At 47.4% G+C, this 27,141-nt stretch overlaps 1 protein-coding gene across 1 annotated transcript in view; it reads left to right on the top strand.

Moving 5' to 3' along the window:
• AVL9 (AVL9 cell migration associated) overlaps nucleotides 1–27,141 on the top strand; it is a 245,175-nt gene that overhangs the window by 85,273 nt on the left and 132,761 nt on the right. Inside the window, exons 2-3 of the mRNA XM_063922557.1 lie at nucleotides 17,279–17,399; nucleotides 18,926–19,011. Of these exons, the coding sequence (XP_063778627.1) occupies nucleotides 17,279–17,399; nucleotides 18,926–19,011 (207 nt within the window). The remainder of the gene's footprint in view (nucleotides 1–17,278; nucleotides 17,400–18,925; nucleotides 19,012–27,141) is intronic.

Genomic DNA, 27,141 nt, shown 5'->3' with positions numbered 1-27,141 from the left:
CTCCTCTGCTTCTCATACCTAAGGTACTGAGAATTATAAGACGTAGAGGAGTAAGAACTATACTCGTGGCTCCGGATTGGCCAAGAAGGACTTGGTACCCGGAACTTCAAGAGATGCTCACAGAGGACTCATGGCCTCTGCCGCTAAGAAGGGACTTGCTTCAGCAAGTACCATGTCTGTTCCAAGACTTACCGCGGCTGCGTTTGACGGCATGGCGGTTGAACGCCGGATCCTAAGGGAAAAAGGCATTCCGGAAGAGGTCATTCCTACCCTGGTCAAAGCCAGGAAGGAGGTGACCGCACAACATTATCACCACATGTGGCGAAAATATGTTGCGCGGTGTGTCTGGCCAGGAAGGCCCCACGAAGAAATTTCAACTCGGTCGATTCCTGCATTTCCTGCAAACAGGAGTGTCTATGGGCCTCAAATTGGGGTCCATTAAGGTTCAAATTTCGGCCCTGTCGATTTTCTTCCAGAAAGACTTGGCTTCAGTTCCTGAAGTCCAGAAGTTTGTCAAGGGAGTACTGCATATACAACCCCCTTTTGTGCCTCCAGTGGCACTGTGGGATCTCAACGTAGTTCTGGGATTCCTCAAATCACATTGGTTTAAACCGCTCAAATCTGTGGATTTGAAATATCTCACATGGAAAGTGACCATGATGTTGGCCCTGGCCTCGGCCAGGCGAGTGTCAGAATTGGCGGCTTTGTCTCACAAAAGCCCATATCTGATTGTCCATTCGGACAGGGCAGAGCTGCGGACTCGTCCCCAGTTTCTCCCTAAGGTGGTGTCAGCGTTTCACCTGAACCAGCTTATTGTGGTACCTGCGGCTACTAGGGACTTGGAGGACTCCAAGTTGCTAGATGTTGTCAGGGCCCTGAAAATATAGGTTTCCAGGACGGCTGGAGTCAGGAAAACTGACTTGCTGTTATCCTGTATGCACCCAAAAAACTGGGTGCTCTTGCTTCTAAGCAGACGATTGCTAGTTGGATGTGTAGTACAATTCAGCTTGCACATTCTGTGGCAGGCCTGCCACAGCCAAAATATGTAAATGCCCATTCCACAAGGAAGGTGGGCTCATCTTGGGCGGCTGCCCGAGGGGTCTCGGCTTTACAACTTTGCCGAGCTGCTACTTGGGCAGGGGCACACCCTGGCTGAGGAGGACCTGGAGTTCTCTCACTCGGTACTGCAGAGTCATCCGCACTCTCCCGCCCGTTTGGGAGCTTTGGTATAATCCCCATGGTCCTGACGGAGTCCCCAGCATCCACTTAGGACGTCAGAGAAAATAAGAATTTACTTACCGATAATTCTATTTCTCGTAGTCCGTAGTGGATGCTGGGCGCCCATCCCAAGTGCGGATTGTCTGCAATACTTGTACATAGTTATTGTTACAAAAATCGGGTTATTATTGTTGTGAGCCATCTTTTCAGAGGCTCCGCTGTTATGCTGTTAACTGGGTTCAGATCACAGTTTGTACAGTGTGATTGGTGTGGCTGGTATGAGTCTTACCCGGGATTCAAAATCCTTCCTTATTGTGTACGCTCGTCCGGGCACAGTATCCTAACTGAGGCTTGGAGGAGGGTCATGGGGGGAGGAGCCAGTGCACACCACCTGATCCTAAAGCTTTTACTTTTGTGCCCTGTCTCCTGCGGAGCCGCTATTCCCCATGGTCCTGACGGAGTCCCCAGCATGGTCCTGACGGAGTCCCCAGCATCCACTACGGACTACGAGAAATAGAATTATCAGTAAGTAAATTCTTATTATTTCCTTGTTTCTGTGGATCTAAATGTGTATGAACCATGGAACATATAGAACAAATGTTTAAAAAGAAAAAAACACCATAATAACCATTAGACGTGGCATGATGAGTGTGAATGAGTCACTTTATAAGTTGCTATGCTAATATGCTGATGTGTTTGCAAGGCAAGCTGTAAGCAAATGCTACATGGAAAGAAAATCCTTTTAAAGTATTACGTAAAAAAGGATGTACAGGTTTTCTTTGTAAACAAAACCCATGTATATGTTTAACAAACTGCTCCATTCAGAATGCATTTAGGAGAACAGTTTTATAGTTGCATATCTTTTTATTCTGATTTAAATGAAATGTATTTGTGAATGTAATTTATCAAGAATATGCATTGCATATTCGATCAGTTGGTGTTCTTTTATCGTTTGACATGCCAATTTTCTCATTGTTCAGTATAGTTGGAATAGTTTTTTTTAGATTTTAGGTTAATTTCTTAATATAGACTAACAAACCAGATTGTTTATTTTTGCTTTTATGAATTTGAACTGTGCAAATTTGTGTGTATATTAAAGAAGTCTAATTTCATCCTATACCACTCTTGTGTTATTGGAAATTTATTCTCAAAGCATTTGTCTGTGATTATTAATTGCCAAATGCAGATATTTAAACTGTGATGGAATTCTTCAACTACTGCATGTCTCTTATGAAACCACAGATATGGCGAAACACAGATTTGTAGAAGGATATTTTGTGCTGTCCTGTTGTAATGTTTTTGTGCACTTGAGCTGTCTCTTGCGGGGCATGTGAGGTGCATGGGTGAGGTTTCAAATATAATCCCTCCCTTGTTGAGATCTGTTGCAAGATTGCATACTGTTTACCGCCTGCCTGAGATCAGTTGTAGCCTGGGGCTTCTCTTAACACTGCAGCAAACACCTTTTACATAAGTTTGTCTTTAACCAATACTTATATATATTTAAAATGATTGTATATTTATAAGGTGTTGTACTAATTATGCAGTGTGTTCAAGCACAGCACATCACAAAGTTAAGCAGCAGGTGAAGTACAGTACACTTTAAAAGGGGTGTGGTATAATAGATAGATAGTGTCTAGTTAGACAGTCAATAGCTAGACACCATATGTTAGACAGACATTAGGTCGACAGGGTCAAAAAGGTCGATGGTCAAAAAGGTCAACAAGATGAAAATGGTCGACATGAAAAAAGGTAGACACCCTGTTTTTTGCATTTTTGTGGTTTGTGTGGATAGTTTTGTCACCTGGGACCCCCAATTGTAGTAAGGCATACCCTCGTGGGGCTCGCTTAGCTCGCCACGCTTCGGGTTCGGTGGCTCGCTGCGCTCGCCACAAGGTTTATAGCCAACTCTATGCCGACATGGATAGAGAAAGGTATGAAATAGTCCAAAAACATGTTAAATGTAAAAAAAAGTCTCTCTCTTTCCACGTCGACCCTTTGACCCTGTCGACATTTTCATGTCGACCTTTTGACCCCGTCGCCCTAATGTCTATCTATTGACTATCCTAACTAGACACTGTCTATCAACCGGATACCCTTTAAAAGGCGTAACACCACCAGAAGCATGCATGGAGCTTGCAATCAAATATGGTGGAGGAGAAATATAATGTTTAATAGAGGAATTTGCATGAAGTGGGTACAAGTAACTTGAATGGCAAGAAATGCAGCAGGTTGGTGTGTGGCTGAGTGTGGAGGCTTATGAAAGAGTGTGAATTTTGCTGGTACATAGATGTTAAGCAGAGAGGGGTATGTGTCTTACCTGAATTTAAGCTAGTGGATTTTTTTTTGTTTTTTGGAACGTAAACCATTTTACTGTAAATTAAATTTTAAACTCCCATCACATGATTTTAAAAGCAGGACTTTAAAGCAGGTAGGAGTAACCCTTCTATACTAATAATGTCCTGCTGCTTGGTAGGTCCACACAATGAGCCAACCAATAAAATAAAGTGCTTGTAGAGAGAGTACAGGTTGAGTCTCCCTTATCCAAAATGCTTGGGAACAGAGGTATTTTGGATATGGGATTTTTCCGTATTTTGGGATAAGTGCATACCATAATGAGATATCATGGTGATGGGACCTAAATCTAAGCACAGAATGCATTTATGTTTCATATACACCATATACACACAGCCTGAAGGTAATTTTAGCCAATATTTCTCTGACGTCCTAAGTGGATGCTGGGACTCCGTAAGGACCATGGGGAATAGCGGCTCCGCAGGAGACTGGGCACAACTTTAAAGAAAGCTTTAGGTCTAACTGGTGTGCACTGGCTCCTCCCACTATGATCCTCCTCCAGACTTCAGTTAGAATCTTGTGCCCGGCTGAGCTGGATGCACACTAGGGGCTCTCCTGAGCTCCTAGAAAGAAAGTATATTTTAGTTTTTTTATTTTACAGTGAGATCTGCTGGCAACAGACTCACTGCAGCGAGGGACTAAGGGGAGAAGAAGCGAACCTACCTAACTGGTGGTAGCTTGGGCTTCTTAGGCTACTGGACACCATTAGCTCCAGAGGGATCGAACACAGGACCCGACCTCGATCGTTCGGTCCCGGAGCCGCGCCGCCGGCCCCCTTACAGAGCCAGAAGCAAGAAGTGTTCCGGAAAATCGGCGGCAGAAGACTTCTGTCTTCAACAAGGTAGCGCACAGCACTGCAGCTGTGCGCCATTGCTCCTCATGCACACCTCACACTCCGGTCACTGATGGGTGCAGGGCGCTGGGGGGGGGGCGCCCTGAGGGCAATATAATACACCTTGGCTGGCAAATCTACACCATATATAGTCAGGAAGGCTATATAGGTGTAAAAATACCCCTGCCAGAATTCCAGAAAAAGCGTGAGAAGTCTGCCGGAAAAGGGGCGGGGCCATCTCCCTCAGCACACTGGCGCCATTTTTCCCTCACAGCTCCGCTGGAAGGGACGCTCCCTGGCTCTCCCCTGCAGTGTCAAGCTACATAAGGGTAAAAAAGAGAGGGGGGCACTAAATTTAGGCGCAGTGTGTGTGTGTGTGTGTATATATGTGTGTGTGTGTGTGTGTGTGTGTGTGTGTGTGTGTATATATATATATATATTTCTCTATCGTCCTAGTGGATGCTGGGGTTCCTGAAAGGACCATGGGGAATAGCGGCTCCGCAGGAGACAGGGCACAAAAAAGTAAAGCTTTTACCAGATCAGGTGGTGTGCACTGGCTCCTCCCCCCATGACCCTCCTCCAGACTCCAGTTAGATTTTGTGCCCGAACGAGAAGGGTGCAATCTAGGTGGCTCTCCTAAAGAGCTGCTTAGAGAAAGTTTAGCTTAGGTTTTTTACTTTACAGTGAGTCCTGCTGGCAACAGGATCACTGCAACGAGGGACTTAGGGGAGAAGTAGTGAACTCACCTGCGTGCAGAGTGGATTTGCTGCTTGGCTACTGGACACTAGCTCCAGAGGGACGATCACAGGTACAGCCTGGATGGTCACCGGAGCCGCGCCGCCGGCCCCCTTGCAGACGCTGAAGAGAGAAGAGGTCCAAAATCGGCGGCTGAAGACTCCTGAGTCTTCATAAAGGTAGCGCACAGCACTGCAGCTGTGCGCCATTTTCCTCTCAGCACACTTCACACAACAGTCACTGAGGGTGCAGAGCGCTGGGGGGGGCGCTCTGAGAGGCAAATAAAAACCTTATTAGAGGCAAAAAAATACCTCACATATAGCCCACAGAGGCTATATGGAGATATTTAACCCCTGCCTAACTTCAAAAATAGCGGGAGACGAGCCCGCCGAAAAAGGGGCGGGGCCTATCTCCTCAGCACACAGCGCCATTTTCTCTCACAGAAAAGCTGGAGAGAAGGCTCCCAGGCTCTCCCCTGCACTGCACTACAGAAACAGGGTTAAAACAGAGAGGGGGGGCACTGATTTTGGCGATATTGTATATATATAAAAGATGCTATAAGGGAGAAACACTTATATAAGGTTGTCCCTATATAATTATAGCGTTTTTGGTGTGTGCTGGCAGACTCTCCCTCTGTCTCCCCAAAGGGCTAGTGGGTCCTGTCCTCTGTCAGAGCATTCCCGGTGTGTGTGCTGTGTGTCGGTACGTGTGTGTCGACATGCATGAGGACGATGTTGGTGAGGAGGCGGAGAAATTGCCTGTAATGGTGATGTCACTCTCTAGGGAGTCGACACCGGAATGGATGGCTTATTTAGAGAATTACGTGAGAATGTCAACACGCTGCAAGGTCGGTTGACGACATGAGACGGCCGACAATCTATTAGGACCGGTCCAGGCGTCTCAGAAACACCGTCAGGGGTTTTAAAAACGCCCATTTACCTCAGTCGGTCGACACAGACACAGACACGGACACTGAATACAGTGTCGACGGTGAATAAACAAACGTATTTCTCATTAGGGCCACACGTTAAGGGCAATGAAGGAGGTGTTACGTGTTTCTGATACTACAAGTACCACAAGAAAGGGTATTATGTGGGAGTGAAAAAACTACCTGTAGTTTTTCCTGAATCAGATAAAATAAAATGAAGTGTGTGATGATGCGTAGGGTTACCCCGATAGCAAATATTGGCGTTATACCTTTTCCCGCCAGAAATTAGGGTACGTTGGGAAACACCCCTTAGGGTGATAAGGCGCTCACACGCTTATCAAGTGGCGTTACCGTCTCCAGATACGGCCGCCCTCAAGGAGCCAGCTGATAGGAAGCTGGAAAAATATCCTAAAAAGTATATACACACATACGGTGGTTATACTGCGACCAGCGATCGCCATCAGCCTGGAGATGCAGTGCTGGGTTGGCTTGGTCGGATTCCCTGACTGAAAATATTTTATTCATGTAGAGCATTTAATAGGATGCATTCTATATATATGTATGTGAGATGCACAGAGGGATATTTGCTCTCTGGCATCAAGATAAGTGCGTTGTCCATATCTCCCAGAAGATGTCAGGGACACGACAGTGGTCAGGTGATACAGATCCCATACGGCAGATGGAAGTATTGCTGTATAAAGGGAAGGAGTTATTTGGGGGTCGGTCCATCGGACCTGGGGACCACAGCAACAGCTGGGAAATCCAACCTTTTTTACCCCAAGTTACATCTCAGCTAAAAAAGACACCGTCTTTTCAGCCTCAATCTTTCCTTTCCCATGAGGGCATGCAGGCAAAAGGCCAGTCATATCTGCCCAGACATAGAGGTAAGGGAAGTAGACTGCAGCAGGCAGCCCTTTCCCAGGAAAAGAAGCCCTCCACCGCGTCTGCCAAGTCCTCAGCATGACGCTGGGGCCGTGCAAGCGGACTCAAGGTGGGGGGGTAGTCTCAAGAGTCTCAGGGCGCAGTGGGATCACTCGCAAGTTGACCCCTAGATCGTACGAGTATTATCCCAGGGGTAAAGATTGGAGAGTCGAGACATCTTCTCCTCGCAGGTTCCTGAAGTCTGCTTTACCAACGGCTCCCTCCGACAGGGAGGCAGCATTGGAAACAATTCACAAGCTGTATATCCAGCAGGTGATAATCAAAGTACCCCTCCTACGACAAGGAAAAGGGTATTATTTTTCCACACTATATTGTGGTACTGAAGCCAGACGGCTTGGTGACACATAGTCTAAATCTAAAATGTTTTGAACACTTACATAAAAGGTTCAAATCGAGATAAAGTCACTCAGAGCAGTGATAGCGAACCGGAAAAAAGGGGACTATATGGTGTCCCTGGACATCAAGGATTACCGCCATGTCCAAATTTTGTCCTTCTCATCAAGGGTACCTCTGGTTCGTGGTACAGAACTGTCAATATCAGTTTCAGACGATGCCGTTTGAATTATCCACGGCACCCCGGGCCTTTTTACCAAGGTAATGGCCGAAAAGATGTTTCTTCAAAGAAAAAAGGCATCTAAATTATCCCTTACTTGCACGACCTAAAAAGGGCAAGTTCCAGAGAACAGTTGGAGGTCGGAAGAGCACTATCTAAAGTAGTTCTTCGACGGCACGACTGGATTCTAAATATTCCAAGAATCGCAGCTGTTTTCCGACGATACGTCTGCTGTTCCTAGGGATGATTCTGGACACGGTTCAGAAAAAGGTTTTTCTTCCCGAGGAAAAAGCCAAGGAGTTATCCGACCTGTCAGGAACCTCCTAAAACCAGGAAAGGTGTCTGTACATCAATGCACAAGAGTCCTGGGAAAAATGGTGGCTTTTTACGAAGCAATTCCATTCGGCAGATTCCATGCAAGAATTTTCCAAAGGGATCTGTTGGACAAATGGTCAGGGTCGCATCCTCAGATGCACCTGCGAATAACCCTGTCGCCAAGGACAAGGGTATATCTTCTGTGGTGGTTGCAAAAGGCTCATCTATTGGAGGGCCGCAGATTCGGCATACAGGATTTGATCCTGGTGACCACGGACGCCAGCCTGAGAGGTTGGGGAGCAGTCACACAAGGAAGAAACTTCCAGGGGGTATGGACGAACCTGGAAAAGTCTCTTCACATAAACATTCTGGTACTAAGAGCAATCTAAAATGCTCTAAGCCAGGCGGAACCACTCCTGCAAGGAAAACCGGTGTTGATTCAGTCGGACAACATCACGGCGGTCGCCCATGTAAACAGACAGGGCGGCACAAGAAGCAGGAGTGCAATGGCAGAAGCTGCCAAGATTCTTCGCTGGGCGGAGAATCACGTAATAGCACTGTCAGCAGTGTTCTTCCCGGGCGTGGACAACTGGGAAGCAGACTTCCTCAGCAGACACGATATTCACCCGGGAGAGGGGGGTCTTCATCCAGAAGTCTTCCACATGCTAATAAACTGTTGGGAAAGACCAATGGTAGACATGATGGCGTCTCGCCTCAACAAGAAACTGGACAAGTATTGCGCCAGGTCAAGAGATCCACAGGCAATAGCTGTGGACGCACTGGTAACACCTTGGGTGTACAAATCAGTATATGTGTTTCCTCCTCTGCCTCTCATACCAAAGGTATTGAAGATTATACGGTGAGGAGGAGTAAGAACAATACTAGTGGCTCCGGATTGGCCAAGAAGGACTTGGTACCCGGAACTTCAAGAGTTGGTCACGGACGACCCGTGCCCTCTACTTCTGAGAAGGGACCTGCTACAACAGGGTCCCTGTCTCTTTCAAGACTTACCGCGGCTGCGTTTGACGGCATGGCGGTTGAACGCCAGATCCTAAAAGGGAAAGGCATTCCAGAAGAAGTCATTCCTACCTTGATTAAGGCAAGGAAGGAAGTCACCGCGAAACATTATCACCGCATTTGGCGAAAATATGTCGCGTGGTGCGAGGATCGGAGTGTTCCGACGGAGGAATTTCAACTGGGTCGTTTCCTACATTTCCTACAATCAGGATTGTCTATGGGTCTCAAATTGAGATCTATTAAGGTTCAAATTTCGGCCCTGTCAATATTCTTCCAAAAAGAATTGGCCTCAGTTCCTGAGGTACAGACTTTTGTTAAAGGAGTACTGCATATACAGCCTCCTGTGGTGCCTCCGGTGGCACCGTGGGATCTAAATGTAGTTTTAGATTTCCTCAAATCCCATTGGTTTGAACCATTGAAAAAGGTGGATTTTAAATATCTCACATGGAAAGTGACTATGTTACTGGCCCTGGCTTCCGCCAGGAGAGTATCTGAATTGGCGGCTTTATCTTATAAAAGCCCTTATCTAATCTTCCATTCGGATAGGGCAGAACTGAGGACTCGTCCGCATTTTCTCCCTAAGGTGGTATCAGCGTTTCACCTGAACCAACCTATTGTGGTGCCTGCGGCCACTGGCGACTTGGAGGACTCCAAGTTGTTGGACGTTGTCAGAGCCTTAAAAATATACATTTCAAGGACGGCTGAAGTCAGAAAATCTGACTCGCTGTTGATACTATATGCACCCAACAAGTTGGGTGCCCCTGCTTCTAAGCAGACGATTGCTCGTTGGATTTGTAACACAATTCAACTTGCTCATTCTGTGGCAGGCCTGCCACAGCCTAAATCTGTTAAGGCCCATTCCACAAGGAAGGTGGGCTCATCTTGGGCGGCTGCCCGAGGGGTCTCGGCATTACAATTCTGCCGAGCAGCTACGTGGTCGGGGGAAAACACGTTTGTAAAATTCTACAAATTTGATACCCTGGCAAAAGAGGACTTGGAATTCTCTCATTCGGTGCTGCAGAGTCATCCGCACTCTCCCGCCCGTTTGGGAGCTTTGGTATAATCCCCATGGTCCTTTCAGGAACCCCAGCATCCACTAGGACGATAGAGAAAATAAGATTTTACTTACCGATAAATCTATTTCTCGGAGTCCGTAGTGGATGCTGGGCGCCCATCCCAAGTGCGGATTATCTGCATAAATTGTACATAGTTATTGTTAACAAATTCGGGTTATATTGTTAAGGAGCCATCTTTAAGAGGCTCTTTCTGTTATCATACTGTTAACTGGGGTTAGATCACAAGTTGTACGGTGTGATTGGTGTGGCTGGTATGAGTCTTACCCGGGATTCAAATTGCCTCCCTTATTGTGTACGCTCGTCCGGGCACAGTACCTAACTGGAGTCTGGAGGAGGGTCATGGGGGGAGGAGCCAGTGCACACCACCTGATCTGGTAAAAGCTTTACTTTTTTGTGCCCTGTCTCCTGCGGAGCCGCTATTCCCCATGGTCCTTTCAGGAACCCCAGCATCCACTACGGACTCCGAGAAATAGATTTATCGGTAAGTAAAATCTTATTATATATATATATATATATATATATATATATATATATATATATATATATATATATATATATATATATATATATATATATATAAGCAGCTATAAGGGAAAAAACACAAATTTATAGTGGGATCCCTGTGTTATATAGCGCTCTGGTGTGTGCTGGCATACTCTCTCTCTGTCTCCCCAAAGGGCTTTGTGGGGTCCTATCCTCTGTCAGAGCATTCCCTGTGTGTATGCGGTGTGTCGGTACGGCTGTGTCGACATGTTTGATGAGAAGGCTTATGTGGAGGCGGAGCAGATGCCGATAAATGTGATGTCACCCCCTGCGGGGTCGACACCTGAGTGGATGGTTCTGTGGAAGGAATTACGCGACCGCGTCGACTCCTTGCATAAAAGGTTTGACGACATACCAAATATGGGACAGCCGGCTTCTCAGCCTGTGCCTGCCCAGGCGTCTCAAAAGCCATCAGCGGCTCTAAAACGCCCGCTACCTCAGATGACAGACACAGATGTCGACACGGATACTGAATCCAGTGTCGACGACGATGAGACTAATGTATCTTCCAATAGGGCCACACGTTATATGATTGAGGCAATGAAAAATGTGTTGCATATTTCTGATGTTACCCCGGGTACCACAAAAAAGGGTATTATGTTTGGAGAGAAAAAACTACCAGTGGTTTTTCCTCCATCTGAGGAATTAAATGAAGTGTGTGAAGAAGCGTGGGCTTCCCCCGATAAGAAACTGGTAATTTCTAAGAGGTTACTAATGGCGTACCCTTTCCCGCCAGAGGATAGGTCACGTTGTGAAACATCCCCTAGGGTGGATAAAGCGCTCACACGCTTGTCAAAGAAGGTGGCACTACCGTCTCCGGATACGGCCGCCCTGAAGGAATCTGCTGATAGAAAGCAGGAGGCTATCCTGAAGTCTATATATACACACACAGGTGTTATACTGAGACCAGCTATTGCTTCAGCATGGATGTGCAGTGCTGCAGCTGCGTGGTCAGATTCCCTGTCGGAAAATATTGATACCCTAGACAGGGACACTATATTGCTAACCGTAGAGCATATTAAAGACGCACTCTTATACATGAGGGATGCACAGAGGGATATTTGCCGGCTGGCATCTAAAATAAGTGCAATGTCCATTTCTGCCAGCAGAGGGTTATGGAGCCAGGTACGGTGGGGGCCCGTCTCAAAAATTTCAGCGATCAGTGGGCTCTCTCACGGGTGGATCCCTGGATCTTCCAAGTAGTATCTCGGGGGTACAAGCTGGAATTCGAGACGTCTCCCCCCCGCCGTTTCCTCAAATCTGCCTTGCCAACAACTCCCTCAGGCAGGGAGGCAGTGTTAGAGGCAATTCACGTCTCCCCCCCGCCGTTTCCTCAAATCTGCCTTGCCAACAACTCCCTCAGGCAGGGAGGCAGTGTTAGAGGCAATTCACAAGCTGTATTCCCAGCAGGTGATAGTAAAGGTGCCCCTACTTCAACAAGGACGGGGTTACTATTCTACAATGTTTGTGGTACCGAAACCGGACGGTTCGGTGAGACCCATTTGAAATTTGAAATCCTTGAACACGTATATAAAAAAATTCATGTTCAAGATGGAATCGCTCAGGGCGGTTATTGCAAGCCTGGACGAAGGGGATTACATGGTATCACTGGACATCAAGGATGCTTACCTGCATGTCCCCATTTACCATCCTCACCAGGAGTACCTCAGAGTTGTGGTACAGGATTGTCATTACCAATTCCAGACGTTGCCGTTCGGTCTATCCACGGCTCCGAGGGTCTTTACCAAGGTAATGGCCGAAATGATGATACTCCTTCGAAAGAAGGGGGTTTTAATTATCCCGTACTTGGACGATCTCCTGATAAAGGCGAGGTCCAGGGAGCAGTTGTTGGTCGGGGTAGCACTATCTCGGGAGGTGCTACAACAGCACGGTTGGATTCTGAATATTCCAAAGTCACAGCTGGTTCCGACGACACGTCTACTGTTCCTGGGGATGGTTCTGGACACAGAACAGAAAAGTGTTTCTCCCGGAGGAGAAGGCCAAGGAGCTGTCATCTCTAGTCAGAGGCCTCCTAAAACCAAAACAGGTGTAGGTGCATCACTGCACGCGGATCCTGGGAAAGATGGTAGCTTCCTACGAAGCAATTCCATTCGACAGGTTCCATGCAAGAACCTTTCAGTGGGACTTGTTGGACAAGGTGTCCGGATCGCATCTTCAGATGCATCGGCTGATAACCCTGTCTCCAAGGACCAGGGTGTCACTGCTGTGGTGGCTGCAGAGTGCTCATCTTCAAGAGGGCCGCAGATTCGGCATACAGGACTGGGTCCTGGTGACCACGGATGCCAGCCTTCGAGGCTGGGGGGCAGTCACACAGGGAAGAAACTTCCAAGGGCTATGGTCAAGTCAGGAGACTTCCCTGCACATAAATATTCTGGAGCTGAGGGCCATTTACAATGCCCTAAGTCAGGCAAAACCCCTGCTTCAAAACCAGCCGGTACTGATCCAGTCAGACAACATCACGGCGGTCGCCCATGTAAACCGACAGGGCGGCACGAGAAGCAGGACGGCGATGGCAGAAGCCACAAGGATTCTCCGATGGGCGGAAAATCACGTGTTAGCACTGTCAGCAGTGTTCATTCCGGGAGTGGACAACTGGGAAGCAGACTTCCTCAGCAGGCACGACCTCCACCCGGGAGAGTGGGGACTTCATCCAGAAGTCTTCCAACTGATTGTAAACCGTTTGGAAAGGCCACAGGTGGACATGATGGCGTCCCGCCTAAACAAAATGCTAGCAAGATATTGCGCCAGGTCAAGAGCTTGGTACCCGGAACTTCAAGAAATGATGTCAGAGGACCCATGGCCTCTGCCGCTCAGACAGGACCTGCTGCAGCAGGGGCCCTGTCTGTTCCAAGACTTACCGCGGCTGCGTTTGACGGCACGGCGGTTGAACACCGGATCCTGAAGGAAAAGGGCATTCCGGAGGAAGTCATTTCTACGCTGATTAAAGCTAGGAAAGAAGCAACCGCAAACCATTATCACCGCATATGGCGAAAATATGTTGCGTGGTGTGAGGCCAGGAAGGCCCCAACGGAGGAATTTCAGCTGGGCCGTTTCCTGCACTTCCTACAGTCAGGGGTGACTATGGGCCTAAAATTGGGTTCCATTAAGGTCCAGATTTCGGCTCTATCGATTTTCTTCCAGAGAGAACTGGCTTCACTACCTGAAGTTCAGACTTTTGTTAAGGGAGTGCTGCATATTCAGCCCCCTTTTGTGCCTCCAGTGGCACCTTGGGATCTCAACGTGGTGTTGGATTTCCTAAAGTCACATTGGTTTGAGCCACTTAAAACCATGGAATTGAAATATCTCACGTGGAAAGTGGTCATGCTGTTGGCCTTGGCTTCGGCCAGGCGTGTGTCAGAATTGGCGGCTTTGTCATGTAAAAGCCCTTATCTGATTTTCCATATGGATAGGGCAGAATTGAGGACTCGTCCCCAGTTTCTTCCTAAAGTGGTATCCGCTTTTCATCTGAACCAACCTATCGTGGTGCCTGCGGCTACTACAGACTTGGAGGCTTCCAAGTTGTTGGACGTAGTCAGGGCCCTGAAAATCTATGTTTCCAGGACAGCTGGAGTCAGAAAGACTGACTCGCTATTTATCCTGTATGCGCCCAACAAGTTGGGTGCACCTGCTTCAAAGCAGACTATTGCTCGCTGGATCTGTAGTACCATTCAGCTTGCACATTCTGCGGCTGGACTGCCGCATCCTAAATCAGTGAAAGCCCATTCCACGAGGAAGGTGGGCTCTTCTTGGGCGGCTGCCCGAGGGGTCTCGGCTTTACAACTTTGCCGAGCAGCTACTTGGTCGGGGTCAAACACATTTGCTAAATTCTACAGTTTGACACCCTGGCTGAGGAGGACATAGAGTTTGCCCATTCGGTGCTGCAGAGTCATCCGCACTCTCCCGCCCGTTTGGTAGCTTTGGTATAATCCCCATGGTCCTTACGGAGTCCCAGCATCCACTTAGGACGTCAGAGAAAATAAGAATTTACTCACCGGTAATTCTATTTCTCGTAGTCCGTAGTGGATGCTGGGCGCCCATCCCAAGTGCGGATTGTCTGCAATACTTGTATATAGTTATGTTTAACTAAAGGGTTATTGTTGAGCCATCTGTTGAGAGGCTCAGTTGTTGTCATACTGTTAACTGGGTATTGTATCACGAGTTATACGGTGTGATTGGTGTGGCTGGTATGAGTCTTACCCGGGATTCTAAATCCTTCCTTATTGTGTCAGCTCTTCCGGGCACAGTATCCTAACTGAAGTCTGGAGGAGGGTCATAGTGGGAGGAGCCAGTGTACACCAGGTAGACCTAAAGCTTTCTTTATAGTTGTGCCCAGTCTCCTGCGGAGCCGCTATTCCCCATGGTCCTTACGGAGTCCCAGCATCCACTACGGACTACGAGAAATAGAATTACCGGTGAGTAAATTCTTATTTTTTTATAACTTTGTGCATTAAACAAAGTGTGTGTACATTCACACAATTCATTTATGTTTCATATACACCTTATACACACAGCCTGAAGGACATTTAATACAATATTTTTAATAACTTTTGTGTATTAAACAAAGTTTGTGTACATTGAGCCATCAAAAAACAAAGATTTCACTATCTCACTCTCACTCAAAAAAGTCCATATTTCGGAATATTCCGTATTTCGGAATATTTGGATATGGAATACTCAACCTGTATTTAGACAAAAGCGCCTAAATAGAAATGAATATGCAAGCAATTCAACATTAACCCAGAACATGTAAGTTATGCAGCTGTTTTTGCTTACTTAACTTCCTGATAAACCGCAGAGTAGCTGAGGCCTGGGCACCTGCTCTCTCTGATAGACAAAGAGAATGTGACTGCAAATAAGATTCACTTGGCCCATCTAGTCTACCCATGTACACGCACATACTTACACACTAGGATTCATTTTTGGATTGTGGTAGGAACCCGGAGTACCCGAAGGAAACCCATGCAAGTATGGGGAGAATATACAAACTCCACACAGGGCTTTGACCTCAGTGCTGTGAGGTAGTAATGCTAACCATTACACCATCCATGCTGCATCACCAGAAACCAGTTTTTTATTTTTTTATTTTACATAATTAATGACTGAGAATTAAGGGTCATGAGTACTTAAAACTCAAAGACCTGTCCCTTTCGCTTTGTTTTTTTGATAAAACCTCCTTTAATGGGTGCTAAAACCTGTCAAGATGTTTTTTTTTCAATCCAAGTTGGGAAGGCGGGACCTTCGAATATTTATTTTCACCCTCCAATGACCTGTAGAGAATAATGCTACGATCAAAGTACCAAAGATCACTCCAGTCTTTCCATTCATCCCACACTGAGGCTGCATTATAGTGAAGGAATCTTTGTGAGTGGAACAAGCACCTGTTTATTACATACATTAACGGTTTACTTTGGATAATACAGTTGTCTACTGATAGAGTTTATAACTAGTGTATTGGAGCTGCTGGGTTAAGGGGCCCCTCCTTTCCTCCCCCTTACTCCATCAACTTTTTCCAGAGCACAAGTATGTGTCTGTCCTGAGTAATAAATACTCCCACGGCGTATGTCTAAATTGGAGCAGGCCTTGTAAAATTATCCTATAGAACTCAATTTCCGCCATGTCTGTAATGGTGAAGGTATGCAGTCAGGATCCCGACGGTCAAAATACAGACACCGGGATCCCGACCGCTAGAATGACGGCAGCACTGCCACAGCTGTTCCCACTCCTGGGTGTCCATGACACACATGGAGTGGGAACAGAACCTGTAGCGAGCGCAGCAAGCCACAGAGCCCGCTAGGGGCTTAGTTGCGTCCGCCCCTATGCCGGAATTCTAGAGGTCGGATTACCGGCGTCTCTATTCTGACCGCCTGGATCCCCTACACAACCCGTGGTGAACACTGTGGGTCTGATACATAGGGAGTACTAAGCCAGGTTATGTTGTTGTTCTCAGCATGTACCTAGAAAGAAAATTTAGGCATGTGTAAGATTACACTCACAACTGGAGAGGCAGGTCAGGGAGAGAAGAGACATTAGAGTGCTAGAGTAGAGTAGGTCATATATATGGCAGCAACAGAACTGCGCTGACTATTATAATGACTTGTTGTAAATGAGAAGGCCTGAGCATGTCCATATGTGTGTGGCTCTGTATACAGTATGTAGTGTTCCTTCTAGAATCAAGAAGGGGCAGGGCGCCGGATTCCGGGGTCACATTGGCGCGTGCGCGGCGAAGCGGCCATGCAAATTAGGGGTCATGGCCATGCCCCCGTCAGACGCTACTACAGAGGGCGTCTGTGGCTGTCGACGTCACTGTTGGGGGCGTGCCCAGCACCTCCATCAGTGCTGGGCTTCCCCCAGCTCTCTCCCAATGCGTGAATGGATGCAGTGCGCATGCGCATGGCATCTTTACACGCTGGGAGGGCAGGAAGCGGGCGGCTGTTCTAGCAGGGCGCCGCAAAAGGGGCAGGGGGGATTTTGCCTTTTAAAAATCGGGCAGGGCGCGGCATCCTGCTAAAACAGCCTAGAGTGAACACGAAGTATGTTCTGTGTAGTGTTGCATGTAACTGTCAGAAGGTTATCCTCAAAGCGAGGAGCATAATCTGTGTACTGCATGGAAGGATTACAAGTGATAATGTATGGAAATTACAATTGCAGCATAATATATTAAAATTCTTTATATGAAAAATAGTTCTTGACACATCACGTCTAGTGTGTTTTTTAAATTGCTTCATGTATTCTTTGTCTTTGTACAGGTGGAGTTCTCCTACCCCCCCTTGATTTATGGAGAGGGGCACGATAGCCACATATTACCTGAAGAGTGGAAGTACTTGCCATTTCTTGCGTTGCCAGATGGTGCACACAACTTCCAAGAAGGTATGGATGGCCACGTCCACATTGAAGAGAGTGTCTTTATACTCTTATTCCCTGGATATTAAATATGAATCTTTATTGTGTCAAAAGTACAGCATCCTGTTTCCTGTACAGAATGATATGTTAATCATGCATATGCAGCAGGATTGCTAATATTCATATTGAGCGACATGGTGGCACAATGTTAGCATTGCTGCCTCATATTGTTAATGCGGGCAGTTTAAGTCTTCCATGTTTTGTGTGGGGCTCCTCTGGTTTCCACCCACACTACAAACACATTTTTGGAACATTAGATTTCTATCTTAACTAATTGGGACCAGTGTTACTTCAGATGATCCGTTTTATTGGGAAAATTGAGTCTATATTAAGCTACATATGTTTTGTTTCTTTCATAATTTTACAATACAATTTAGTGATCATGAGGGAATATGCAAATACAACTAGCACAACAGTTCAATGCTGTATTGTAACACAAATGTTTAAGTTACAATTCGTTAAAGTACCTTCTGTATTTATTAGTAAATACAGTATACCGGCCCACGGGGTAAAACTGTGGAGTGCTGGAAAGCAGTTCACCGCTCATGATATGCGATACTCTAAAATACCGGTGTTTCCATTGTGGCAAGTCATAGGCAGTAGATGGGATACATATGATATCCCAGCAGACAGGATGCCGGCTGTCACTATATCGACAGCAGCATCCCTCCTGCTGGAATCCCACAGCGAGTCTCCTTGCGAGCTCCCCACGCATTGGGCCAGGTGTCTCGCTTTACTCGCCGCAGGTTCTGTTTCCACTTGGTAGCGTGGACCCACCAACCGAGTGGGAATAGCCGCCCGTGTTTGGGATTCCAGCGTTGGTCTCATGAATGCCGGGGTGCCAACAGACGGTAAATTGACTGCATCCCTAGTGGATGGGTGTGTTAAGATTGTGTGACAACCTAAAGCCCCGTACAAACGGGCTAGATGTGTGCTGAGAGATCTAGCACAGACTGCTCAGCACACATCTCTCCCCCTGCTCAGCACTCAGCGCGATGTGTGCTGAGCGAGGGGTTCTCATTTCACCCAGCGGTGAAATGAGCAATCTAACCAGAGTCAGCGATAGCACCGCGCATCGCTATTGCTATGAGCATATACACGGAGAGATCCGTGCTCAATTTCTAGTCAGATTGCTTCGATTTTAAGCACGGATCTCTCCGTGTGTACCCCCCATTACACTAAATCACCAGATTGTTTCACCAGAACTATGTGCAGAGCATCATCTTGGATACTTCAGTGTCACGTGATTGTTTACTCTTACAATATTGTATTATTCACATATTTTGTTTCTTTATCAGCTTTTCTTCTACCCTTTTCATCCTTTAGCTCAGAATTTTTCTAGTTTCATTGTGACTTGCTGTTGAGGGCATTTATAATTATTTGACTATTAATGTTTGATCTGCCAGATAATCCCAAACAGGATGCTTCTTTCACCTATCTATATATTTTGAACCATTGACCATGCTTGATGAACGTCTCTTTAATCTCCATAGATACTGTATTTTTTCACCTCCCTCCAAGAAGTGGAGAGCGGAAGACTGTGTATGGGGTCTCTTGTTACAGGCAGATTGAAGCAAAGGTACTCCCTATTTGCCTGTGTTTTCTTACTTTTCTAGAACTATATAGTATATTTCTCAAACGTCCTAGAGGATACTGGGGTTCCATTTAGTACCATAGGTATAGACGGGTCCACTAAGAGCCATGGGCACTCTAAGAATTTGATAGTGTGGGCTGGCTCCTCCCTCTATGCCCCTCCTGCCAGACTCCGTTTAGAAAATGTGCCCGTAGGAGCCAGTCACGCTTATGGAAGCTCCTGAAGAGTTTTCTGCATTTATTTTATATGTTTTTTATTTTCAGGCAGGGCTGGATGGCACCAGCCTGCCTGCTTCGTGGGACTTGGGAGGGGGGGAGGGGGGACGGCCCAACCTCACCTCACCTAACCTCTTGAAGGGTTTATGGTCCTGTTCCCCGCTGACAGGACACTGAGCTCCTGAGGGAACTATTCGCAAACCCCACCACGGCGAGCACACCGCCACCCCTAACAGAGCAAGAAGAATAAAGAGTGGTGAGTACTAAGCCGGCGTCCCGGTTAGCGGGGCACCGGCCATTATGGTGGCATGAGGGTATGGAGACGCACGGCTTCTAACTGGGGCAGAATGCGTCTCCAGAGACAGTACACAGCTGCGTCTCAGTACACTGTACCCACACTGGCAAAAACTGTTTTCTCTCCATTTTAAGCACCAGATTAGCTCAGCCAGTATAAAAAAAGCGGGAAGACCGCCTGCTATTGAAGGGGTGGTGCCTTCATTATGAGCGGATCCAGCGGCTCACCAGTGCCATTTTCCCTCTGCAGTGGATACAGACGCTGACTGACAGGGACGTGCAGCTCCTCCGGAGAGACTCCAAATTACCTCAGTGATGCCAAGGGGGTCATAGCAGGTGGGGAGTGATTATTAGTGTACTAAGTCCCCTATCAGGGTACTTAGTCTGCGACCCAGCTAAGCTTGGCATTAGCGATAAAAACGTAGTGGGGGTTGGCTCCAAATAACTGTGTCTCCCTGAAGGACTCTTTGTGGGTTAATTGTGCTTAACCTTTTCCTGTGTGTGTGTGTGTGTGTGTGTGTGTGTGTGTGTGTGTGTGTGTGTGTGTGTGTGTGCTGCCATATTTACATTATGTCAGGCAAAGAGTGTGTTTCTTGTACAGCGGAGTGTTCCTCTTCACCAGGGACTCACTACTGGGTACTCAGTTCACCTTCCCAGAATAGCGGGGTTGAACCAGAGTGGGTAAATTCTAGTGATGAGCGGGTTCGGTTCCTCGGAATCCGAACCCCCCCGAACTTCACCCATTTTACACGGGTCCGAGGCATACTCGGATTCTCCCGTATGGCTCGGTTAACCCGAGCGCGCCCGAACGTCATCATCCCGCTGTCGGATTCTCGCGAGATTCGGATTCTATATAAGGAGCCGCGCGTCGCCGCCATTTTTCACTCGTGCATTGGAAATGATAGTGAGAGGACGTGGCTGGCGTCCTCTCACTTTGTTTCAGGGGGCTGCAGTGCAAATATCTTTATTCTGGGGACCAGCAGTATTATAGGAGGAGTACAGTGCAGAGTTTTGCTGACCAGTGACCACCAGTATTATACGTTGTCTGCCTGAAAAACGCTCCATATCTGTGCTCAGTGTGCTGCATATATCAGTGCTCACACTGCTTTATTGTGGGGACTGGGGACCAGCAGTATTATATAGGAGGAGTACAGTGCAGAGTTTTGCTGACCAGTGACCACCAGTATACGTTGTCTGCCTGAAAAACGCTCCATATCTGTGCTCAGTGTGCTGCATATATCTGTGCTCACACTGCTTTTTTGTGGGGACTGGGGACCAGCAGTATTATATAGGAGGAGTACAGTGCAGAGTTTTGCTGACCAGTGACCACCAGTGACCACCAGTATTATACGTTGTCTGCCTGAAAAACGCTCCATATCTGTGCTCAGTGTGCTGCATATATCTGTGCTCACACTGCTTTATTGTGGGGACTGGGGACCAGCAGTATTATATAGGAGGAGTACAGTGCAGAGTTTTGCTGACCAGTGACCACCAGTATACGTTGTCTGCCTGAAAAACGCTCCATATCTGTGCTCAGTGTGCTGCATATATCTGTGCTCACACTGCTTTTTTGTGGGGACTGGGGACCAGCAGTATTATATAGGAGGAGTACAGTGCAGAGTTTTGCTGACCAGTGACCACCAGTATACGTTGTCTGCCTGAAAAACGCTCGAAATCTGTGCTCAGTGTGCTGCATATATCTGTGCTCACACTGCTTTTTTGTGGGGACTGGGGAACAGCAGTATTATATAGGAGGAGTACAGTGCAGAGTTTTGCTGACCAGTGACCACCAGTATTATACGTTCTCTGCCTGAAAAACGCTCCATATCTGTGCTGCATTGTAGTATATAGTAGGAGTACAGTGCATCATTTTGCTGACCACCAGTATATAATATATAGGAGTACGGTACAGAAGGCCACTGCTCTACCTACCTCTGTGTCGTCAAGTATACTATCCATCCATCCATACCTGTGGTGCATTTCAGTTTTGCACAGTTTGCTGACCAACAGTATATAATATATAGCAGTACGGTACAGTAGGCCACTGCTTTACCTACCTTTGTGTCGTCAAGTATACTATCCATCCATACCTGTGGTGCATTTCAGTTTTGCACATTTTGCTGACCACCAGTATATAATATATAGCAGTACGGTACAGTAGGCCACTGCTCTACCTACCTCTGTGTCGTCAAGTATACTATCCATCCATACCTGTGGTGCATTTCAGTTGTGCGCAGTATATATAGTAGTAGGCCATTGCTATTGATACTGGCATATAATCCACACATTAAAAAATGGAGAACAAAAATGTGGAAGGTAAAATAGGGGAAGATCAAGATCCACTTCCACCTCGTGCTGAAGCTGCTGCCACTAGTCATGGCCGAGACGATGAAATGCCATCAACGTTGTCTGCCAAGGCCGATGCCCAATGTCATAGTAGAGAGCATGTAAAATCCAAAACCCAAAAGTTCAGTAAAATGACCCAAAAATCAAAATTAAAAGCGTCTGAGGAGAAGCGTAAACTTGCCAATATGCCATTTACGACACGGAGTGGCAAGGAACGGCTGAGGCCCTGGCCTATGTTCATGGCTAGTGGTTCAGCTTCACATGAGGATGGAAGCACTCATCCTCTCGCTAGAAAAATGAAAAGACTTAAGCTTGCAAAAGCACAAATCACAAATCCCCAAGGAGAGTCCAATTGTGTCGGCTGCGATGCCTGACCTTCCCAACACTGGACGGGAAGAGGTGGTGCCTTCCACCATTTGCACACCCCCTGCAAGTGCTGGAAGGAGCACCCGCAGTCCAGTTCCTGATAGTCAAATTGAAGATGTCACTGTTGAAGTACACCAGGATGAGGATATGGGTGTTGCTGGCGCTGAGGAGGAAATTGACAAGGAGGATTCTGATGGTGAGGTGGTTTGTTTAAGTCAGGCACCCGGGGGAGACACCTGTTGTCCGTGGGACGAATATGGCCATTGACATGCCTGGTCAAATTACAAAAAAAATCACCTCTTCGGTGTGGAATTATTTTAACACAAATGCGGACAACAGGTGTCAAGCCGTGTGTTGCCTTTGTCAAGCTGTAATAAGTAGGGGTAAGGACGTTAACCACCTCGGAACATCCTCCCTTATACGTCACCTGCAGCGCATTCATCATAAGTCAGTGACAAGTTCAAAAACTTTGGATGACAGCGGAAGCAGTCCACTGACCACTAAATCCCTTCCTCTTGTAACCAAGCTCCTGCAAACCACACCACCAACTCCCTCAGTGTCAATTTCCTCCTTACACAGGAAAGCCAATAGACCTGCAGGCCATGTCACTGTCAAGTCTGACGAGTCCTCTCCTGCCTGGGATTCCTCCGATGCATCCTTGAGTGTGACGCCTACTGCTGCTGGCGCTGCTGTTGTTGCTGCTGGGAGTCGATAGTCATCCCAGATGGGAAGTCTGAAGACCACTTGTACTACTTCCAGTAAGCAATTGACTGTCCAACAGTCCTTTGCGAGGAAGATGAAATATCACAGCAGTCATCCTGCTGCAAAGCGTATAACTCAGGCCTTGGCAGCCTGGGCGGTGAGAAACGTGTTTCCGTTATCCACCGTTAATTCACAGGCAACTACAGACTTGATTGAGGTACTGTGTCCCTGGTACCAAATACCATCTAGGTTCCATTTCTCTAGGCAGGCGATACCAAAAATGTACACAGACCTCAGAAAAAGAGTCACCAGTGTCCTAAAAAATACAGTTGTACCCAATGTCAACTTTACCACGGACAAGTGGAGAAGGGCAGACTCAGGACTATATGACTGTGACAGCCCACTGGGTAGATGTATTGCCTCCCGCCGCAAGAACAGCAGCGGCGGCACCAGTAGCAGCATCTCGCAAACGCCAACTCGTTCCTAGGCAGGCTACGCTTTGTATCACCACTTTCCAGAAGAGGCACACAGCTGACAACCTCTTACAGAAACTGAGGAACATCATCGCAGAATGGCTTACCCCAATTGGACTCTCCTGGGGATTTGTGACATCGGACAACGCCACCAATATTGTGCGTGCATTACAGCTGGGCAAATTCCAGCACGTCCCATGTTTTGCACATACATTGAATTTGGTGGTGCAGAATTATTTAAAAAACGTCAGGGGCGTGCAAGAGATGCTGTCGGTGGCCCGAAGAATTGCAGGCCACTTTCGGCATTCAGCCACCGCGTGCCGAAGACTGGAGCACCAGCAAACAGTCCTGAACCTGCCCTGCCATCATCTGAAGCAAGAGGTGGTAACGAGGTGGAATTCAACCCTCTATATGCTTCAGAGGATGGAGGAGCAGCAAAAGGCCATTCAAGCCTATACATCTTCCCACGATATAGGCAAAGGAGGGGGAATGCACCTGACTCAAGCGCAGTGGAGAATGATTTCAACGTTGTGCAAGGTTCTGCAACCCTTTGAACTTGCCACACGTGAAGTCAGTTCAGACACTGCCAGCCTGAGTCAGGTCATTCCCCTCATCAGGCTGTTGCAGAAGAAGCTGGGGACATTGAAGGAGGAGCTAAAACAGAGCGATTCCGCTAGGCATGTGGGACTTGTGGATGGAGCCCTTAATTCGCTTAACCAGGATTCACGGGTGGTCAATCTGTTGAAATCAGAGCACTACATTTTGGCCACCGTGCTCGATCCTAGATTTAAAACCTACGTTGTATCTCTCTTTCCGGCAGACACAAGTCTGCAGAGGTTCAAAGACCTGCTGGTGAGAAAATTGTCAAGTCAAGCGGAACGTGACCCGTCAACAGCTCCTCCTTCACATTCTCCCGCAACTGGGGGTGCGAGGAAAAGGCTAAGAATTCCGAGCCCACCCGCTGGCGGTGATGCAGGGCAGTCTGGAGCGAGTGCTGACATCTGGTCCGGACTGAAGGACCTGCCAACTATTACTGACATGTCGTCTACTGTCACTGCATATGATTCTCTCACCATTGAAAGAATGGTGGAGGATTATATGAGTGACCGCATCCAAGTAGGCACGTCAGACAGTCCGTACGTATACTGGCAGGAAAAAGGCAATTTAGAGGCCCTTGCAGAAACTGGCTTTATTTTACCTAAGTTGCCCACCCTCCAGTGTGTACTCCGAAAGAGTGTTTAGTGCAGCCGCTCACCTTGTCAGCAATCGGCGTACGAGGTTACTTCCAGAAAATGTGGAGAAGATGATGTTCATCAAAATGAATTATAATCAATTCCTCCGTGGAGACATTCACCAGCAATTGCCTCCAGAAAGTACACAGGGACCTGAGATGGTGGATTCCAGTGGGGACGAATTAATAATCTGTGAGGAGGGGGATGTACACAGTGAAAGGGGCGAGGAATCGGACGATGAGGAGGAGGTGGACATTTTGCCTCTGTAGAGCCAGTTTGTGCAAGGAGAGATTGATTGCTTCTTTTTTGGTGGGGGCCCAAACCAACCAGTCATTTCAGTCACAGTTGTGTGGCAGACCCTGTCGCTGAAATGATCGGTTTGTTAAAGTGTGCATGTCTTGTTTATACAACATAAGGGTGGGTGGGAGGGCCAAAGATCTTATTTACCAGGGCTACAGACTGGAGTTCCAAGAGCTCCCACCTCACAGATTCTTCAAATCAGGCTTACCAGCTTCACAAGAGGCAAGTATAACTTTACAGCATGCCTTCCAAAAACTGGTACAGACTTAAGTCATTGTTCCAGTTCCACCTCATATGCACAACAAGGGGTACTATTACAACTTGTTTATAGTACCGAAACCGGACGGTTTGGTACGACCGTTTCTGAACCTCAAGTTCTTGAACCCGTTCTTAAGAGTGTTCAAGTTCAAGATGGAGTCTCTGAGAGCGGTGATCTCCGGTCTGGAGGAAGGGAAATTCCTAGTGTCTCTGGATATCAAGGATGCGTACCTTGACATTCCGTTCTGGCTGCCTCATCAGGTTTATCTGGCTGCCTCATCAGGCTTATCTGGCTGCCTCATCAGGCTTATCTGGCTACCTCATCAGGCTTATCTGGCTGCCCCATCAGGCTTATCTGCGGTTTGCACTGCAGGACTGTCACTACCAGTTCCAGGCCCTGCCATTTGGTCTCTCCACGGCACCAAGGGTATTCACCAAAGTGATGGCAGAGATGATGTTTCTACTCCGCAAACAGGGAGTGAATATAATTCCATACCTGGACGATCTTCTGATAAAGGCGCCGTCCAGGGAGATATGATACTGGGAATGATACTGGACACGGAGTTGCAGAAAGTGTTCCTGCGTTGAAAAAGGCACTGGTAATCCAGTCGATGGATCGGGATGTCCTGAAGCCAGCCTGGATATCTGTGCATCTATGCATTCGCCTTCTGGGGAAAATGGTGGCCTCTTATGAGGCGCTTCAATACGGAAAGTTTCACGCAAGACCCTTCCAGCTCGATCTGTTGGACAAATGGTCCGGATCGCATCTTCACATGCACCAGAGGATCCGTCTGTCGCCAAAAGCCAGGATCTTCCTTCTGTGGTGGCTACAGATTTCTCACCTCGTCGAGGGTCGGAGGTTCGGAATTCAGGACTGGATCCTGTTAACCATGGACGCAAGCCTCAGAGGTTGGGGAGGAGTCACCCAGGGGGTGCAGTTTCAGGGAAGATGGTCCAGTCAAGAAGTCATCCTTCCAATAAACAATCTAGAACTCAGGGCCATATACAACGCCCTTCTGCAGGCCATCTTTTTCAAGATCGGGTCATTCAGGTCCAGTCGGACAATGTGATGGCAGTGACATATATAAACCGACAGGGCGGAACGAAAAGCAGAGCAGCAGTGTTAGAGGTGTTAAGACTTCTCCTCTGGGCAATAAAAAATGCCGTGGCGCTGTCCACGGTCTTCATATTGGGAGTAGACAACTGGGAAGCAGACTTCCTCATCAGACACGACCTGCACCCGGGGGAGTGGCGCCTCCACCCGGAAGTGTTCAGGTGCTTGACACGTCAATGGGAATATCCACAAATCAACATGATGGCCTCTCGTCTCAACAAGAAGCTCAAGCAGTATTGTTCCAGGTCGAGAGACGCACAGGCAGTGTCGGTAGACGCTCTGATGACTCCATGGGTCTATCATATGGTGTATGTGTTTCCTCCACTTCCTCTGATCCCAAAAATTCTAAAAAGAATAAAAAGGGAAAAGGTTCATGTAATACTAATTACTGGGTTCCATAAAAGTCCAGATTTCGGCCTATTCCATTTTCTTTCAAAAACATTTTGCTTCTCTCCCTGAGGTCCAGACGTTCTTGAAAGGTGTTCTGCACATCCAGCCTCCCTTTGTGCCTCCCACGGCACCTTGGGATCTCAATTTGGTGCTGCAGTTCCTCCAATCGGACTGGTTTGAACGTTTTACAGGAGGTTGAAGTAAAATATCTTACGTGGAAGACCGTCACCCTGTTGGCCTTGGCGTCAGCAAGACGTGTTGTAGCTGAAGGCTTTCTTCCTGGTCGGCTGCCCGGGGTGTTTCGGCTTTACAGCTTTGCCGAGCGGCTACTTGGTATGGTTCGAACACGTTTGGTAAGTTCTACAAGTTCGATACTTTGGCCTCTGAGGACCTTCAGTTTGGTCAATCAGTTCTGCAGGATCCTC

Source organism: Pseudophryne corroboree, chromosome 5, assembly GCF_028390025.1.
Source record: "Pseudophryne corroboree isolate aPseCor3 chromosome 5, aPseCor3.hap2, whole genome shotgun sequence".
In the NCBI taxonomy this organism is placed as follows: Eukaryota; Metazoa; Chordata; class Amphibia; order Anura; family Myobatrachidae; genus Pseudophryne; species Pseudophryne corroboree.
Note: the sequence above shows the minus strand (reverse complement) of the source record. Positions and strands in the feature narration are given on the sequence as shown.